General features: G+C 36.4%; 3 protein-coding genes across 5 annotated transcripts in view; 1 reads left to right on the top strand and 2 right to left on the bottom strand.

Moving 5' to 3' along the window:
- The window catches only part of CERKL (ceramide kinase like), a 123,336-nt gene extending 109,753 nt beyond the window's left edge, over nucleotides 1–13,583 (top strand). For all 3 annotated transcript variants that reach the window (XM_049887573.1, XM_049887572.1, XM_049887571.1), the window contains 8 exons: nucleotides 2,119–2,193; nucleotides 3,468–3,645; nucleotides 3,726–3,785; nucleotides 4,728–4,753; nucleotides 4,848–4,956; nucleotides 8,343–8,439; nucleotides 12,264–12,442; nucleotides 13,374–13,583. In XM_049887573.1, the coding sequence (XP_049743530.1) occupies nucleotides 2,119–2,193; nucleotides 3,468–3,645; nucleotides 3,726–3,785; nucleotides 4,728–4,753; nucleotides 4,848–4,956; nucleotides 8,343–8,439; nucleotides 12,264–12,442; nucleotides 13,374–13,455 (806 nt within the window). In that variant the 3' untranslated portion in view covers nucleotides 13,456–13,583. The remainder of the gene's footprint in view (nucleotides 1–2,118; nucleotides 2,194–3,467; nucleotides 3,646–3,725; nucleotides 3,786–4,727; nucleotides 4,754–4,847; nucleotides 4,957–8,342; nucleotides 8,440–12,263; nucleotides 12,443–13,373) is intronic.
- A 2,305-nt stretch (nucleotides 13,584–15,888) lies between these two features.
- Nucleotides 15,889–17,989, bottom strand: LOC126077857 (heterogeneous nuclear ribonucleoprotein H-like). Its single transcript, XM_049887576.1, is given in 2 exon segments — nucleotides 15,889–17,678; nucleotides 17,681–17,989. Coding segments are annotated over 2 exon segments (636 nt in total). The 3' UTR covers nucleotides 15,889–17,351.
- ITGA4 (integrin subunit alpha 4) overlaps nucleotides 15,889–19,760 on the bottom strand; it is a 99,779-nt gene continuing 95,907 nt past the window's right edge. The window contains exon 28 of the mRNA XM_049887570.1: nucleotides 15,889–19,576. Within this exon, the coding sequence (XP_049743527.1) occupies nucleotides 19,478–19,576 (99 nt within the window). The 3' untranslated portion in view covers nucleotides 15,889–19,477. The remainder of the gene's footprint in view (nucleotides 19,577–19,760) is intronic.

Below are 19,760 nucleotides of genomic sequence, written 5' to 3'. Positions count from 1 at the left end.
CCACATCAAAGATTCTTCTTGTAAGTATGGCTGGCATCTTTCTCTTCCATCCCCATAGCACCGTCTTACAGAATCAAAGCCTGTTTTCAAATTTACAGTCCCTGACATGTAAACTGTTCACTACAGATTAATAAGTATGCACAAGTAAGCCAGTGCTTTCCTTGCTTATTGGGTAATTCGCCCCTGCATATACACAGGCAAGTATAGTAAAAAGTGAATTTGAAAAATGCTCAGAATTCCAATACAGATGACTGAATTATAGGCTCCCAATTAAATTCATGAACAAAAGTTTGCTTAGTTGATGTGTGACTTTCTACAATTGAGGTATGTTCTTTGAAACAGCAATTATCAGAAACTTTATAATAATATGACACCATCTGAAAACAATGATTAGTCATTAATAGCACTAAAAGTAGGGAAACCAGATGCCATATCTCCTGATGTAATGCAATAGAAAGTCAACAGGAAGTATGTAATATTCTTGCCCCAAAATTAAACCTGAGCCTACTTAAGACTCAGATCCAACTGCCAATTTACAGAAAATAAGGAGAAAAAATTGTGTTAAACCTAGAATTAGTCAAATCTAGCATGTGAGAAATTTCACAGGACAATTGATCCGATTTCTTCAATGTATAAATAACATTTTTAAAAAAGGGGGGGAACTGTAATAGATTTAAAAAAGATTTAAGATAGATGTTAAACCAAATATATGTGACTTTATTTAGATCCTAATCCAAACAAACCAACTGGAAATGACTTTTTGAGACAATCAGGGAAAACTGAACATGGCTTGATATTAGGTCCTTATTTTGGTATTATTAATCAATTGTTAATTTTTTAGGGTGTGATAATACTGGTTTGATACTTTTTTTAAAAGTCCTTATCTGTTAGAGATATACACTGAAATATTTAGAAGTAAAGTGCTATGATGTGAAGTATTTGAAAATACTTCAACAAAATGTTGGTGGGGAGAAAAACAAGAATGACAAAAAAAACGACAACTTTTTTATTGTGGGAGTTGATGCTAACATTCTCCTTACTTTTTCTGCATATTTGAAGATTGTCATAATAAACAAACAAAAAAGTTTATGAAGGACATAGATCCTACTTATGTATAGTTTTTTGTTGTATCTCAATGATGAATATATGTTAGATGATCAATAGAAATTTTTGACCCATGCTCAAATTTCATTCCTTAGAGAATGAAAAGAAGGGAACTATATGGCATCATTTTCTCACCTACAGTAATGTATTTCCATTCCTCTACCACGTAACCTAGTTGCATTGGATAAGTCTTTGGAAATGATTGTGGGGAAAAATACAGATGCATACATATTTTTCACCATTGAAGTAACAGAAAAGGCCTATTTTTCCATCTTTTTTTCCTAAGTTTTGATGTATATGATTTATTTAGGTTAGAGGTTTAAAATTTTATGAGCTTAGTCACTTGGAGAACCATGTGGATTCCTATTCATAGCACTTCTAACTCATTAGGTATGGGGTACTAACTAGTTGCCTACAAGCCAACTCCAACTCATGGTGATCCCATGTGTGTCAGGGTAGAACTGTGCTCCACAGGGTTTTCAATGACTGATTTTTTGGGAAGTAGATGGCCAGGCCTTTCTTCCAAAGTACCTCTGGACTCAAACCTTCAACCTTTTGGTTAGCCAAGTTAACCTTTTGTATCACCCAAGGATTCCGAGAATGGGGTAGGGCCCTGAAATCTTCGTTTATAATAACCAGCCCAGATGATACAAGGGCTTTTTTGATTCTGAATAACTGTAGCAGGTTAATTTATAATAAGTTACAACTTTCTTACAGTTCCTTAGCAGTTGCTACTGGTGTAGCTTTCTGTGCTCTGGGTTCTTCAGGGTTTCTGAGAAACAACCTCCGTGTGTTTCTCAGTTTAATTTTTACTAAATGTATGGACTAGATACATGTATAAGGTTTTAAAAGTCCAATACTACAGGGTTTGTAATGAAAGCAGCAAACCCTGGCCCTGCCCCTCCCTTGAAAAAGCGTCCATTACTTTTTCACCCAAACATCGCCTAGTGGCGTCTGTATAAAGTAAGGCACTGACAATACACTGACCGTGCGTGTCTTAACACTGATTTGCAGGCTCTACTAATGTATTGGCACATTCTCTTCATGGAGTCCCTCACGTGGTAACGGCAACTTTGCACATTATCATGGGTAAGGCTTCTTCCAAATAAGTTAATGCTTTATTAGGATGTTTTTATTTATGTAAGAAAAGACAGTTTATATCTGTGAGCCTTGTCTAAGGAAAAACAGGCTCTTTGTCTCTCAAAGCAGAGAAACATTTTGCTAAAAGACAAAAGTTGATTAGGCAAAGCTTCACTGTTTGGATGGCCTATATTTTCAGAATAAAAGCTTCTATAAAGAGCAGTGTCATGGATTGAATTATGTCCCCCCAAAAATGTGTGTATTAATTTGGCTGGACCATTACTCCAGGTATTGTGTGATTTTCCTAGATGTCGTAAATCCTGCCTGTATGATGTTAATGAGGGAGGATGGGCAGCAGTTGTGATAGTGAGGCAGGACTCAGTCTATAAGATTGGATTGTGTTTTGGGGCAATCTCTTGAGATATAAAAGACAGAAGTGAGCAGAGAAACAGGGGAACTTCATACCACCAAGACAGCAGTGCCAGAAGCAGAGTGAGTCCTTTGAACCTGGGGTCACTGTGCGCAGAAGCTCCTAGTCCCGGGGAAAACTGATGAGAAGACCAACAGAGAGAGAAAGCCTTCCCCTGGGGCTGACAGCCTGAATTTGGACTTTTAGCCGACTTTACTGTGAGGAAATAAACTTTTCTTTGTTAAAGCCATCTGCTTGTGGCATTTCTGTTATAGCAGCCTTAGATGCCTAAGACAAGCAGTAAATGAAGTTTTACTGTAGTCCTATAGAAAAAAAATATTTTAACAATGCTCAAAAGTCACAAATTTATGAGCAGATCAAGAAAATCCATGTATATAGTTTAAATATATCAGATATTATTGTTTGACCGTACCCTTACTCTAGGACTGGGATTATGTTGTTTAAAAACAGAAAAAAAGCGCAATGAAAAAATTTTTAGCTTGTACAAGTCCACTAGACTATTTATTATCCCAACTGATGGAAAACATATAAACTCAGATAAAGGCAATGCAAACTACTGTTAACTTTGCAAATCTATTTCAACTTCGCTTCCTTAACCATGTTTTACATGAAATAGCAATAAACTGCAAAATTTACTTCTTTGTATTTCTTCACTTAATACCTGAAGAAAGTTATAAATGGCAATTACAGTAGTTGTAGGTAATGAGAGATGATGTGAAAGTGAGGATATTCATCATGGTACACAGTGGCTTGAGATCTTCTTATACAACTCAATAAACATGCTTGCCTGTGTTTGCTGTTTTGACAAATGGTTCTACTGCACTCATTGATTGACTGGCTGGTAATATTCAAGGGCACATACAGCCAGTTGATGTCTGTACCTTCAGCACTATGGGCAAGCTCCTTCGTTTTGGATTCTCAGCCATGTTTGGCTTTGGTGGAAGAACTTTGGCTCTGGCGGAAAAATGTCGGTGGATGTCCCCTAACCAACGGAGAGATTTTGCTGTAATTAAAGCACTGGCAAAACTGAAGTAAGTACATATTTTTTAAATCTCAAATATTTCATATCCCAGCGTCAGTGACTGTTAATAACATATGTCATTAATTTTAGGCCGGAGGACTGTGAAATATCATTTTTACCATTTAAAAGCACTCAGGATTTACAAGAAAGGTAAGTGAAAAACTCAAAATAATATAGGCATCCCTAAGTATCTTTCTTTAAGGCATAAAACATTTTGACATAAATAATTTATCAGACCTGTGCTTTAGGATCTTTGGTTATTTTCTAACACGCTAGCGAAGAATATAGAATTGTGGAGTCCCACAAATTCTGGTAGGTCATTTAGTTTGGCTTCTGTCTTTGTAAATAACCATTTACTCATTCATTTATTCAACAGCTGTTTATTGAGTGTCTACTACGTGCCAAGGAAACCCTGGTAGCATAGTGGTTAAGAGCTACGGCAGATAACCAAAAGGTTGGCAGTTCAAATCCACCAGGCACTCCTTGGAAACTGTATGGGGCAGTTCTACTCTGTCCTATAGGGTCGCTGTAGTCAGAATCGACTCGATGGCAACGGGTTTTGGTACTATGTGCCAGGATCTTTGGATACAAAGATAAGCCAAAAAGCAAATGAGGAAACAAATAAACAATACCTACAATTTTTGCCTTCATGGGAATTTATCTATTGTGGATACAAATATTAGTCAAAACCACACAAAATTATAATTGTGATGGAATACGAAGAGGCATGTCCTACTGAGAAACCCTTTCTGGGGGGGTTGTCCTCATCAGAGTTGTGGGAAGGCTTCCCAGAGGAATTGACAAGCTGGAATCTGAAGGAACAGTAGATGTTAATAACATTTCACTGAAGGAAGGGTTCTAGTCTTTAAAGAAATTGAAAAGCATTGTCCTTTATAATACTATTCTCACTTTCAGTGAATCAACACATTACATTATTGGCAATAATGGAATTGTTCACATGTTTTCACTTACTGTCTAATTTGATTAATCTAAGAAAATATTTAATACATGTAATTTTGGGCTCTTTAATTAAAATTCAGTGGATGCTATTTTTTGTATGTGTGTGATGTGTTTCTGTTTCTTTGTTTTTAGGAGGGCACAGAGATCTCCTGAATCTGGTGAGTTCAGAATTATCTCCTTGAGAACTGAGCCAGGCTCTACTGATATTTGCTTTGGTGAGGCAAAGTAACAAATCACTTCCATTACCTTTAGACTATAGTGAACAATGGCAAATGATCCAGGGTCAGTTCTTGAATGTCAGCATTATGGCAATTCCGTGCCTGTGTTCAGTGGCACCGAGAGGCTTGGCACCTAATACCAGGTTAGTAAGTATTTTTATTGAATTGTTGATACTTACATAATATTAGAGATTCTAAGGGCTTTGTCATCAGAGTAGGTTGAGAACAAATGTTAACCTGGAAAATTGATCTTAGTTATTTACTACTATCACTGAGATTAAAATAACATACCTTGGATTTTATTGACATAATGTTATTTATGCCTATTTGGCTTGCTTGTTTTATTTATTTGTAATTAATTAATTAATTTTTAATTTACCAGTTATTGGGACATTGTATTGAATTCGGTGTTGCTTATGAATGTCTGTTTTCTAGTTTCAGTGCAAACATAAATGTCCTTAGCATGAAAACCATGTGTGTGTGTATATTTGATGCCTTTAGTCACAGGACACATTTCGGTTATATTTAGTGTTAACAGTGATACATACAAATCTACTGTCCACATTTGCAATGGAATGAATCATAGATATTTTATATATTATTTTACAAATAGGACATAGACATTATCCCTTTTACACATTCTTTTTAAACAACTGTCCATTATTGGCCTGTCTGTAAAATCCAATCTTACAAAGCCTAGAATAAAGGAGCATCAATATTGTATAATACAGTCAACTTTAGACCTTCCTTGCAAGTAAAATATAAGAATGACTTATGTACTTTGGCAATTTATAATCTCACTTTAGCAATTAGTTTCAACTTCCCTGCAAAATATTTAAGCAGAGTATGTTAAATGTTATGATGACGAGAATATGTTAAATTATTAACCAGAATGATTAACAGCTAGCAAAAGGGATTACTTTTTTGGTAATTGATATGGAGGTAATAAACATGGAAATAGCATAGTTAAGGAAGAAAAAGAGAAATTACAGACTTTGATAGGAAAAATTTGATACCAAGGTCTTCATTAATTACCTCTAGTGCTGAAACTTGAAATGAGTATCTTGAAGCTTGCGTGACATAGAAATTGAGCTTGATCGTTTCTTCCCACATCCTCAAAAATCCTAGGCAGAGATGTGCTTTCCTAATGTAGTTCTCACCCCTGAAAAAGAAACCCCTCAAAAACCTGGCTAGCTGCCTGAAGGAGCTATGGCCTATATAACTTGAGGCAGTGTTTATCTAACCCTGCTCCATCTGGGCCCTGGTGCTTCATGGAAGGGAGTCCTGCACTTACAGGAGCAGCTGATTCGCACCTCTTTCAATGCTATTCCATAAGTTTTCATCTTGGCTGAAATTCAGCTCCTGATGCTCCAGGTTTAATGAGTATTGATGAATTTTTCAGAGAATGATGACTAAACCCATTGAACCAAATCCATTGCAGTTAAGTCAATTCCAATGCATAGCAACCACACAGGACACAGTAGAACTGCCCCATAGGGTTTCCAAGGCTGTAATTTTTATGGAAGCAGACTGCCACATCTTTGTCTCATGGAGTGGCTGGTGGGTTCCAACCAGGGATTTGAGCTAGTTTGAAATGGTTAGTCACGGCCAATGAAGTGAAATTGGAACAGACCTGAATTTTTAAAATTTGGGTGAAGCGGAATGATAACCAGAATGGGAAAAATTATGGTTGAAGCCCTAGAATGGGAGACTCAGAAGAGGTCTAGTGAACCCTTTCAGAAGCCTGATGCAGGAGATTGGATTATTGCCAGGACTGTGGAGAGTGACACACTTTCAAAATGGCATGGTCAGCCGCCATCTTTGAGTGGGGCACTGCTGTTTCCTACTCTGCTGCTCAAGAGATTTGGTTCTTATGCAGTATGCATGCTGCCCTTGTTTTCTAAGAAGAGATTAAGTTTCTAGCAGGGCTTAGGCTTGTAATTTTTCCAGTTCTGGCTAACGTTCTGGTTCACTCGCCCTTAAAAAATTTGAGTCTATTTGAGTTTCACTTCATCATCCATGACCGAATTGGGCAGAACTAGTTCAAAACCCTGGTTCAAACGCTGACCTCTCAGTTAGCAGCCAAGCGCTTAACCATGGCACCACCAGGGCTCCTTGAATGATGACTAGTTATGAATTTCTTCCATGGGTTATAACCCAACATGACCAGATTTTGCAAAGGGCTTTAGGCTTGGCCTCCATTTACCAGAGACTTTCAGAGATGTAGCTTCTGAATGATTCAGGATAATTGCACAGAAGATTCAACTTTCATAATAAATTTCATAATAAAGTACAATTTATTTTAAAATAAATAAATAATAAATACCTCAGTGCAAATTGATAATAGGAGCGAATATCTTTATTCTTATATTCTAAGTATTCTAAGATTAAATTAGTTAATAATATATATAAAGCATTTAGTGTGCCAGGCACATTGGGTATATTTCTGTTATTAGTATTAAGAGATAAACGTGAATTATTTTTCATGTTTATGAATTAAAATTAAGCCATTTAAAAATATAAAGAACATGTGATAATGCTACTCTGAATGCTGTTTATTTTAGGTTGGGAAGAAGTGATATGATGCATAATTGGAGCACTGATCCCTGAGAATTAAGAGCCCTGGTTCCAGTGATCATTGTTTTTCTCTGTGTGCCCTTGAACACATCACTTAAACTCTGGGTTGTCCTTTCCTTCTACATAAAATGAGTATATGACAAGATAGTTTCTAAGGTCCCTTACAGCTCTAACCTGAGCTTTTGTAAGATTTAAAGAGCTCTTTTATAATGTCATTGTTGTTTTTCTTGGAATAGCTTTATATTTGCACTGAAATAGATCTAGATGTCATTTGCATGTATTTCTGAAAACTGCCTTCTAAAGCTAGATGCATTTTTCAGTTGCTTCTTTGGTGCTAAATTACACCTCTGACTTCGTAGTCTCTTATATTTGACAGAACAGTTGCACAATATTAAAATGCTCTGTCATTTAACTGAATGTGTTATGACAGCATTTGTTCACTTAATGTCATGCATCCAAAGGCCACTTTGATTTATTTAGTTTCTGATGTCACTTAGACCTTGTGCCCATAAATAATATTTAAATCCCATTTTAGATTTTAGAAAGTGTTTTATTATCCTTTATACCATTTGTGTATAACAACTATTTTATAATACATACTTTAAAACATACATTTAGCCTTCCAAGTAATTACAATGAATTTTAAATTTTGTGTTGATATTTTTATGTGAGTAGGTTGCAAGATGGTTCACTTTTGAAACAGCCCCTTAATGTAAGAGCTTGTTGACAAGGAAGCTCATTGTTTAATAAAACTGATTTAAAAGCTGCATCATTTATAAAATAAGACGGAAAGATAGGGTTTACGAATTTTAGGTAAATTTAATGCATGATGATTTATCTACCTTGCCCAAAACTTCTAGTAAACATTGCATTTTTTAAAACAATGATACAGTTGTATCTTATGCAGTCTATTAATAAACTTCTAATGTCACATACAAATATTTAATTTCAGATTAAATAATGGAAGTATGGCCCTTATAATTGTACGAAACACTTCTCGACCAGAATTTATAAAACACCTGAAAAGATATGCCAGTGTAAGAAATCAGGTATAGTATATTCTTTTTGGTACAATATGCCAAGCTATTCATCATGGAAACAGATAGGCTGGAAAAGTTGACATCCAATCCTTCCTCTTAAGAAAACTTTATTTTCTTCTGAATGTATTAGTCTTCTTTTTTTTTTTTTTTCCTGATCTCAGTTTTACCCAAATTTTGAAAAATATTCACCAGTAATAATGTAGATAGACCTTTTTTGAGCTATGGTTTGGTGGTTTTATACATTTTTTTTGTGTGCACAAAAAGAAAATGAAAAATACAATGTTACATTAAAATGTTCAGTAAATTAAAGATACAATTATATACTCCGGCTGTTCTTCAGAATGAAAAGTGATGAAGCCTTCTTGATTTTATAGTAGCAGGCTTTCTCTAGAGTTATGACCTTTAGATTTTCCTGATATTTGTTTGCCAATCTGCCAATGTTCATGGATTGAAATAACTGTGCCACCGTATATTTAAAAACAACATCACTTTTATACAGACATTATTTTATTCAAAAATAGAATATGTGGTGGTGTTTGTGGGTATATATTTCCATTTAAGTGATTTTCTTTAAAAAGAAATAGTAACTAGTACATATCATATTTTTTGACAGGCATTTTAACCTAGTTACTAGGAAACCGATTCTGGAGAAATGTGAAGTTTTGAAATTGTGAGTCTTGAAGTACATAGGTATGGCCATAAGTCCTTATGGTCTCACACATTCTGAAAGCTATAAAATTGTGTTTGGGCACAACTTGGAGAGAACAAGTGGAGAAGGGGGAGAATAAACCTTGCCAGTGACTAGTCGCTGTATCTTACTTATACATGTTGGTCATTACAAGGCTCCCATATTTCCTCTCTGTAATTTCAGATTTTCTTAGGCAGTCCTGATGATCTTTGTGCTCTGTTCTGCCTACACATAATTTGATCAATATGTAATGAGCAACCAACTGGAGTATTTAAAAACTTAAATGATGAAAATTAGATATAGTCTTTGCTATCCTTAAATGTGAATCCCTAAGGAGATAAAGGCAAAAGTCCTCTCTGGGCTTTCCATTTCTCTGGTCTTGTTTTTTACACTTCTTTCGAAAGGATTTTTCTAAAACAGACATCTGATTTCTTTCTCTCCTGCTTAATACTTCAGTGACATTCCCACTATCTTCAGATAAATTCTAAATTCCTCAGCAAGGACTACATGGCTCTCATAGTTTTGCCCCTGCCTATGTCTCAGCCTCATCTCTCGCCATCTGCCATCACATTCCCTGTTTTAGTCATGAGGAATTTCTTGCAGTTTCTTGACCAAGACTTATTCTTTCTTACCCCTGTACTGTGGCACATGTTGTTGCCTCTCGCCAGAATTCCTTTCCTTCTCCTCCAGGCTAACTCTTATGTGTTCTGGAAGGCTCGGCTCAAAGGGAAGCTCTCCCAACACCCTGAGCCTGTTTGCCTCTTCTCCTTTCTCTCATTGTGCTCTGTGCCTGCACCGTCATGGCACTTCTATGTATCACAGTTGTAACCATTTACTTCTCTTCCTCATGCCCCAGACATACACTCACACATGATACTAAGCTGTTGACTTTCTAGAGTTCCATCTAGCAAAGTCTGTGGCTTCAGAGTTAGCAAATGTGCATGGACCAATGGACCTTCATTTTGTAAAGTACGTACATGACAACTGGTGATTTAAGATAATATACTTACAAAAATATCTCAAGAATAAGTAAAAAACAGATTATAGTATAGAGTCTTATAGTATCCTGAGTAAACATGTGCTCACAGGATGCTGTTAAATGGTATAAGACAGTTCCAAATAGTTGGTGCAGAATATGTGTATATATATATGCACAGAGAGAGAGAGAGAGACAATCTTCAGTTGCTGCTGTGGGGAAACCAAAAGTTTTTTTTTTTTTTTCCTCCCCATCTAAGGTTTTGGTACTTTGAATAAAGACTGCAGTTATTCAGACTCTTCAGTTCTTGGTGGTTTTTCTACCAGATGCTTAAGAAGTCCGAGGAAAAGATATAGCCTCAAACATGTATTACTTTCATAACATTGCCAGTTCTAATTTTGCTTAAAAAACAAAACATGTTGAACTCAACAAAGCGGCAAAAGAGTAGGAGTTTGGCAACATAGAATAGAAACTGCCCAGCCTCATCACTTTTTAAAATTCATACACGAATCACATGCCTCTTGAAAGTAGTATGTCAAATGAATAAAAAAATTTACTCTCAAATTGTAAATGTACTCTGAAATTCCTATGTAATTTTATATATAATGTAATACTTCTCTGAGCAAGATCTACAATCAAATTAGAAATGTGATTAGATGCTAATAATTAAGATCCAAGCCCCTACCCACCTCCCCACCCCCCAAAAGAAAAAGAAAGGGGACTGGTTATCAATGGCTCCTTTAAAACACACCATCCTTAAGATGAACGATTATGTAGAAAGTTTTACAAGCACACAGTGTGAGGAATGTACCCAGGGCTTTGTACTTGAGGGGGAAGTCCACTGCAGCGACTGCTCAAGCCATTTCCCAGAGACACAGACTGGCTCCCCAGAGAGCTGCTTGGGGGCCTCTAACTCTGTACCTCAGTCAGAAAAGCCTCACTTTTACGTGTTCAAGGTAATGGGAATTCGCCTAAGGTGTTACCTGAACAACAGCTCCTGCAGCTAGAGTTTGTGTACTTCCATTCTAATGTAAAAGCCCTGCGATGAAGTCGGGGAGGAGAGTTCTGGGTCTTTGCTGTGCCACTGTATAATCTCAGTCTAACCCATGTGTAACCCAGTTTATTACACAGTATAAACTACAGAAGCACTGGACCTCGGTTTTTACACATGCAAAGTAAGGGCGTTGGGAAAACTATTCATTTTCTGTCAGCTTTTGAAATTTTGTACTTCACTGAGATTTATATCTGCTAGGCGCTCCTTGGAAACTCTGTGGGGCAGTTCTACTCTCTCCTATAGGGTCACTATGAGTCGGAATCGACTCGACGGCAGTGGGTTTTTTTGGGTTTGAGATTTATATATGGAAGAAGGAAAAAAAAAAAAAAACCAAACAAACACATAGATAATGTATTTAATTAGGAATAAAGTTCATGCCATTGATCTGAAAATGAAAATAAATGAGTATTTTACACTTCCACTAAAAAGTTATTTGGCTTTTCCTTCTTAATTTCAGAAAAGATAGTATTTTTCACTATAGTTTTCTTAGGCAAAGAAAAATGAAATTTGAAGGTTGTACCATTCTAGAGTTGTCAGTAAACAAACACAATTGTCTTTTAACTTGTATCCATCCTCAAAGTGAGGATGAAGAATGCAAACCCCTATGAAAATCACATTTGGCTGACTTTCTCTTTTATTTTAAGAAAGATACACTTTCCATTTTACGTTCATAAGTTTAGACCTAGGTTCTTCCCAATTAAATTCCAAGTGTGGCACTTATGTTTGAGTTCTGCTTTTCTTCAGCTAAACTGACTGACTAATAATTTAGTCAGTGGATTATATAAATCTTCTGTATCAACAGATGAACATTAAAGATTCAGTCTCTCATTGAAAGATCTACAATGATTATGCAGTTTTTCATAAACATATACTATTTGTCCTAAGACAAGATCGTCAGCTGCTAGCTCTAACTGAGCCAGGAAGGCTGTAGAAAAGAGGCTCCTTCTTCCAAAAGCTGGGATCCCTGGTCATAATTAGAGTTTCAAAGCTGTAAGAATATGTCAGTATGCATGTTCATATTTACTTGCAAGAGAGGACAGAGTCAACTCTCTTGATTTGTATTAGCAGTTAGGGACAAATCAAGTACCATGGTTCTTTGCATTTGTTTTCTTTAGTTCAATTTTCCATTTGTTGAGACTTACACTGTTGAAGAAGTGAAAGTTCAACGAAAGAATAATATGAGTGGACACAATCCAGAAGAGAAAAATGAACCTCATGAATTTGTTCTAGAGAACAGTTTCCCTTGGAATGTAGACGGTGATTTAATGGAAGTAACATCAGAGGTCCATGTTAGGTAAGTCTACTTATTTCATCAACTTACATGTCCATCAGCAGACACAAAACTAAAGTAAAACGGAAGACTTTTTCTCTCACACTATCAAGGCAGTTGGATAATGATTCTTCTTAAAAGTCAGTGAATCTGGGAAGCATAAAAAGATATATGCATAACTTTGAATAAATAAAAAAGCTTAACTTAACATTTATTCACCAATTGATATGTGGAGCCAAGACTTTTTTTTTCATTATGAATCTCTGGCATTCTTAATTATCTTTCTTCAAACACGGTACAGGTAACACGTATCTACAATCTCAACTTTGGATTTTTAAAAATAGATGAAGATCTTAAACCTTGTGAAGCTATCTGAGTGCTGAATCTTTCTAGAAGGTTACAATTAGCCCCCACCCCTAGTCTTTTACAGTTTCATGTCACCCATACTATAACACTTTGTGTTCCATCACTTGCTTTTCTCAAGTCTTTCCAAAGCATTCAACTTAGTTTACATGAGAAAAATTTTGCATGTAATGTAATTAAGTAACAAGAACAACTGGCATAAACAGGTTTAGGAACTGGCAAACTTCTTTTTGATAATTACTATGACTCAATGGGAAAAAGAAGAGCGCAGGGGCACCAGGTGTAACCCACTAGATGTGTCGTTCGGTAGACACGGTGATTGTGTTTTGCAAAGGCAATGAGAGCATCAGTTAGCAAGTTGGTAGAGGATGCTGCACTGTAATTACTCGTGTAGATTTATCAGGCCCCTCTGCTTTTCTTTTCTGTTTTTCTAGATTGCAGCTCCAGAATGCTTTTTTTTTTAATTATTACATTTATACATGGTATTATGTGCCATACTCATTATTAGTCGTATCTGTGTATACATGTATGTGTGAAAAAGAGAACGATATGTTGATGAAATAAATTATACATATTGCTGTTTTCTTTACAGATTGCATCCAAGACTTATTAGTCTTTATGGAGGAGGCGCGGAAGCAATGAATGACTCCAAAGTGACGTGTAGTTGTTTATAAAAGAATGTGTAAACTAGAATTTTAGTGTGAAAGAATATAGTTATGCTTTAAACAGATATTCTAATAGAAACATATTATTTTTTTAAAAGGAATTACAATTGCTATTTTGGTGTTACTAAAAATAAACTTTGAGGGCTTTAAAAAATCAAGATAAAAATAAGAAATGTATCAAAACAATTAAATTCTGTTTTGGGAAAGTGTTTATTAGAATTAAAATAAGAATTTAAGAATCATCATGACACATTGCAGGGAGCGCAACCAATGTCACAAAACAATTTGTGTATAAATTCTTGAATAAGAAATTAATTTGCACCGCAAACTCTTACCTAAAGCACAATAAAATTAGCATAACCTAAAAAGAATCATCATGGTATGTCCATATTTAACCTAGATAATTCCAAAGTGAACAATTTAAATTCTTTGTTTTTTTTTCAGAATTGAATCCATCAGTTCTGTTGTTAAATTCCTTATAGACTGGTAAGAAGAAACTACAGAGATCATGTAAGAATGTCCTGGTTTTACCGATGTAGTCACTAATCCAGAGAGGTGAAATTTCAAAGTCACACAGCTAGTTAGTGAGATAACCAGAAATAGAACAATTTTCCAAATACATCCAATACCTAGACTATTTGCCAAGAAAGAATAATCCATTTTTTTAGTAACTCTGGTATCCATTTTTTAAATATTTTCCGAAAATTAAAAAATCAGGTGATTTTGTAAAATTTAAAAAAAATTCTTAAAACCTGTAAGAAATTTTACTTCAAATCATCCAGGAAATACCTTTCTAGCTAGGCAGAATCTGGACTAATTAGTAGCTGTGTTCCTTCTGCACCGGAGAAGTCTGTGTGGGGCAGTCGTAGCATGTTTCCAGTGTACTCAACAATACCTGAACCGCTGCCTTTTCTGAGCAGGAAAGAACCAAATTTAAACGTCCTCAGGACTCATAGGAAGGGAACCAAAAAAACCAAACCAAACCCACTACCGTCGAGTTGATTCCGACTCATAGTGACCCTATCTATAGGACAGAGTAAGAACTGCCCCACAGAGTTTTCAAGGAGGGCCTGGTGAATTTGAACTGCCGACCTTTCGTTAGCAGCTGTGTAGCACATAGGAAGGGAAGGAAGTTCTAAATTTGGACTCGATTTTTCATCAGTGTTTCCAGACATCCTCCTGAAAGAACTAATTGGCTTTTTATAATGATGCCATTGCCGTTGAGTCCAATCCGACTCACAGCGACCTTAGAAGGCAGAGTGGAACTGTCCCCTAGGGTTTTCAAGGCCGAAATCTTTGCGGAAGCAGACTGCATCCGACCTTTTGGTTAGCAGCTGAGTACTTTAACCCCTGTACCACCAGGGCTCCTTTTTATAATGATAGGAGCATAAAATACATTGTTTGCTCAAAAAGGTGTTCTTTAAAAATATTATATAAATTTAATTAAGTTTATTCCTATGGGTGCACACTGTGAGTTCAAGAAACTTCATATTCATTGTCATTGGATTTCACTGCTCAAATGCCTCCACGAATCTCTGTGCATTCCTCATTCTCCAGCCACCAATCACAGATCCAGGGCTTGTAAGCAGATAGCTCACGTGAATTAGGAAGTCTGAAGAAGAGGGACAGCTGGTAGCATGAACTTCATTTGCTCAAATCTTTTCCGTAGCAGTTAAGGTTGCCCTCTAATTTATCCATTTGATCTCCCTCACCTTCAATAACAGATTTTTAAGATGTGTTCACAACTTTATTACACATATTACACAGATACAGGACAATCCAGATGAAATTATATCCTAACATTAATGGCATCAAGTTCATACGTATGAAATATTACAAGAATGACTGTATTTGCAAATAAAAAGGCACTTAAAGATAAATTATTTAAACTCCAGAAAAAAAATAAGTTCATTATAAAATAGAATCTTATATAACAATATTAACAAAACACTTTAAAAAAATACTTCTCACTTAAATATATTTCATGAAAATTTTGATGTCACATTTATATTCACTGTATACAAGCTAAATCAATATTTTTTAGTTTACAGTTAAATTTATGAATTTCATTTTCCTGTTTCCATGCAAAAGAGAATATTTTTACAGACCTGATGAACATGTATTTAATGCTTATATTTGAAGAGGAAAGAGTAACATTCAAACAAATATTTGTGATTTTCTTAATTTTTGAGGACAGTCAAGATTTTATACAGTACACAATTTTTCTGAAACATTGGTTCCTAATCATTGTCTTTGCACAGCTTTTTGGTTTTTACAAAAATCATTAGTGAGGTACAGTTTTCATATTTCATTACATACATCAGTGTATTTCTACTCCAAATGTTAGCTAAAGTGCAACATTCACAATCTGCTGTTTCAGAATATAAATGAGAATACTTAAGTACTATTGTTTTTGTAAACAAATAGAAACTTCAACTAAGGTTTTTTTTTTTTTTTTTTAATTTACTCCTGGGTACACTAGAGAAAGACGTGGCAACCTGCTTCCGTAAAGGTTACAGCCAAGAAAACCCTGTGGGGCAGTTCTACTCTTTCACATGGGGTTGCTGTGAGTCAAAAATGACTCAATGGCTCCTAACAACAATAACACCCCTTGATAAAGTTGTGTTGTAGGAGGACTAATGAATTTCTACCTACATAAACACGTATATTCTTTTAAAAACATATGTACATACACAGAGAAAAAAATCCATAGCTGTATAAACAATGCTTATCCAGAAGCAATCCTGTTAAGCTCAAAAAGTGTACTCTGAAGTTTGCTCATCAGGTCCATAATATTTGTAGACTGGTGAATAAATGGTTGTTGAATGAAAGCCCATGGGAACTGTATTACATATCAACGTATTTAAAGATAAATTCTGCTTTAAATTAATAATGGTCCTTCTTTGTTCATTAGAAAATTTCTGAAGAGCCCTTTGAAATATTCTGTGAAGTATTTTTAAAGAACTTATTTCAAACAAGTCTCAAAGATGTAATTGAAAGCAACCATTGCTCTTTCCGGGGAGTTTATTTTACCAAGACAAGCATGTATGGTAACTAATATTTCTTTGAAAGGAAAGATGTTTCAAGTCCAATTTCTCTAATCAAATTGTTTACTCTTAATATTATTCAATTCAGATACACTTTTTTTTTTTTTTGGCAGTTTTTAAAAAGATTTATTTGACAAATTTCACTTAGCACAATACACCTAAAACAAAATCACAATACAATGAAAGATTTAAACCAAGGCCTCAGAATTTCATACAAACACCAAGACCAAAATCCTAAAAGTACTGGTATTGAATCTCATTTCCCCCATTAACTTCAAAAAAGCTTAAACTTACGTGCCTTAGCCACAGGTTATTAAATGAAACTAGAAGTAGCAACCATGCCAAATATTTCGCTTTTAATTGTAGACACATCCTGTATTTGAGTTTTGTAAAAAAGGCATGTCTTTCAACATGCATTCAGTGTTCAGTGTAATGTGGTATAAGAGCAACATTTAACATAATTGAATTGCTTTAACCTAAATACACTTACTGCTTAAGTACACCCTACAACTAACTTCAGAAAAGCTGAAAATTGTTTAACGGTTTGCTCAAACTTCGCTGTTCGACCTAAATGAATGTTTTGTGTTCAAAAACACTGAGCCTGAAATCTTTTAAAAATAATCCTGATTTCCACTTAGAGTAAGAACAAATCACAAGCTTGTATTGTGAAACAAACAAGTTGGTTTTTCTTTTTCTTAAAAAAAAAATGTTGACTAAGAGTCAGAGATCAGGATTACATTCCCCATCCACCACCCATCCCTCCCATTCCGTTCACTCCCATAGATGCATGACTTCCACTACTGTGAATTGCTCCTTGGCTACTTACGCCATGTTTGACTGAAAATCACTGGCGTTTTCCTATAAAACTTGGTCATATCCACTTATGCTGCTCTGACCACCATAGCCACTTTCATACCCACCATTCAGCTGCTGGCTAGCTAGGCCATCATAACTGGACTGATTTGACAAGCCTATAGCTCCTATCATTTGGCTACCACATGGACAACTGCTTGCTCCTGCTGTAGAATTCAAGAACAGTTCTACATATCTGTGTTGCATATTTACTTTGTCTTTTGACATAGCAGCCAGAGCATCTTCATGAGTAGCAAACTCAACATCTGCTTCACCAGGTACTCTGCCATCAGGACCCATTTCAATGTGTACTCTTGCAGGGTTGAGCGGTTAAAAAAAAAAAAATTATAAATGTCATTCTCGGTAGCTCTGTAACGTAATCCTAGCATGTGCACACAGCGTCCTGTTATGCTCTGGAAAATAGAACCACCATCCCCGTACCTGTGATCAGACATTTCTGAAAAACAATAATTGAGGTCTCTGCCAAATCTATCTGGCCCAAATCCATAGTTGCCATTGTAGTCATCATAGCCTCCACCATAAGCACCATACCTCATCCTTTCAAAGTCTGCTCCCCTGCCAATCCTGTTATACACACTGCCAGCCCCAGGTCTGCAACAGGCATCTGGCCACTGCATGGCCATAAGTTTTCGAGGTGGATCATAGTGAGTTCAAACTTCAGCTTGATTGCTCTGAAATATTTAGATATACCTATGTCCTGTTCTTTCCTTGTTTCTTTAGAGCCTTTTCAGTTATTTCCTGCAAAGCGAACTGCATGAAGGCCTCCCCCATTCTTCTCCCCCCACAGTGGAGTCACTAGGGAGCCATGGGACATTTGGACTGCACCCCTGGCACTGTCAGACGAGTGACACAAAAATGACCCCAGGGTCAGCCACAGCAGAGGCCACCAAGGCTGTAGCATCACTAGGGTTGGTGTCATTCATCACCAAGTGTGGCAACTCGTCACCCCCCCAACACCTGCCAGTCACTAGAGTTGGTGTCACCTACTGCAGTAACTCGTCACCCCTCCCTCAACCCCCTCCATCACCCACCAGTCAGGGTGCAGGCAGCCAAGCTGCAGCACTTGTCATTGGACAGAGAAGAGGATCTCCACCTTGGCCAACTGGAAAAGGGAGGGGCTGTGGGGAGCCACAGGGGAAAAGGACAGGAGGGGCCAGCCTTGTGTTGCGGCACTTGGCCCTGTGCTGGGACTGGGTGGGGTCAGGCTGCACCACACACTGGGAGGGATTCTCTGGCCACCCCCACCCACCCTGGGCTATGAGTTACTGCACTTGGTGACACCAGTTCTACTGATGCCACTGGTATACCAGCAGTTTATTCCCTTTGGCATGGTTTCCAACCCTGAGAAGAACTAAACAATTTCTTCCTTGCCACATCCAAAGAGGAGTCCTCTAAGCTGCACAAAGTCACCACTGGTCATATCAGGACTATCTGAACCAGTATGCTTCAACACTCAATCCATTTCAATGTTGCTTGACTTGAATACATCAACACATCTGTATGCCACAGTTTCTCTGTCTTCCTTCAGGGCCAATTTGACTTCATCTTCTGATTCAAGTTCAACAAAAGCTTCATCACTGGGTCTGCCTTCTCTGGTGTAGGTGAAACGAATACCTTGAGCCACATCTTGAATTTTGCAGTAAAAAAAATCTACTGCACTTCATAGGCCGAGCAAGACAGGGCAAGCCCAGGACCTTCACCATGAATCCCTTTCTGCCTTCAGTGCCCAACATTGTCGTCTCTTAGGGGTCCTGGCATCAAAATAAGAGTGTGCAGACTACTTTGGCTGGGAAGAAATTCAATTCAGATAGTCTCGAATTTCAAGATATCTTCTGCGATTACTTATCGTGAATAAATCGAATGCTTTAGTGTTTTTCTATTCATTTAAGATCTAAAAGATTACCTTTGGATATGTTAAATACTACTTTTACAGTTATTTTCTCTCAAAGAGCAATCATGGCTTGGATTTTTCACTTGCATTAAGGTATAATATGTCCTGGAAGTACGTGGAAGAAGTCTGAGCAAAATTCACGTTTTCTTGTAAACAGTGTCTTAAATTTCTTTAGTATAACCTGAGTCTGATATCAGTTCTCTCAATTTGAAAGCAGTCTTTATTCATCATTATCGCCTTTACTGTTCACATAACTCCAACTGTCTCTTTTATTTTCTTCTTTGAGGATAGCTTTGTATTGTCTTTTAAAGAAGCCAGCCTGAAAATAGCATTGCATAGTTAATAGTGTACAGTTATAAACATATTACACTCATATCAAATATCTAAATGGTCAACACCAATATTTCTTATACTGTGTCCCATGTAAAACTAAATATGAACGCTATTAACAGTTGTAATCAGTAAAAATTAGGGAAATATTGGGTTAAGAATCATTTTGTTGT

The sequence above is a fragment of the Elephas maximus genome, chromosome 6 (genome assembly GCF_024166365.1).
Source record: "Elephas maximus indicus isolate mEleMax1 chromosome 6, mEleMax1 primary haplotype, whole genome shotgun sequence".
Taxonomy (NCBI): domain Eukaryota; kingdom Metazoa; phylum Chordata; class Mammalia; order Proboscidea; family Elephantidae; genus Elephas; species Elephas maximus.
This window is presented reverse-complemented; position numbering and strand designations above follow the sequence as displayed.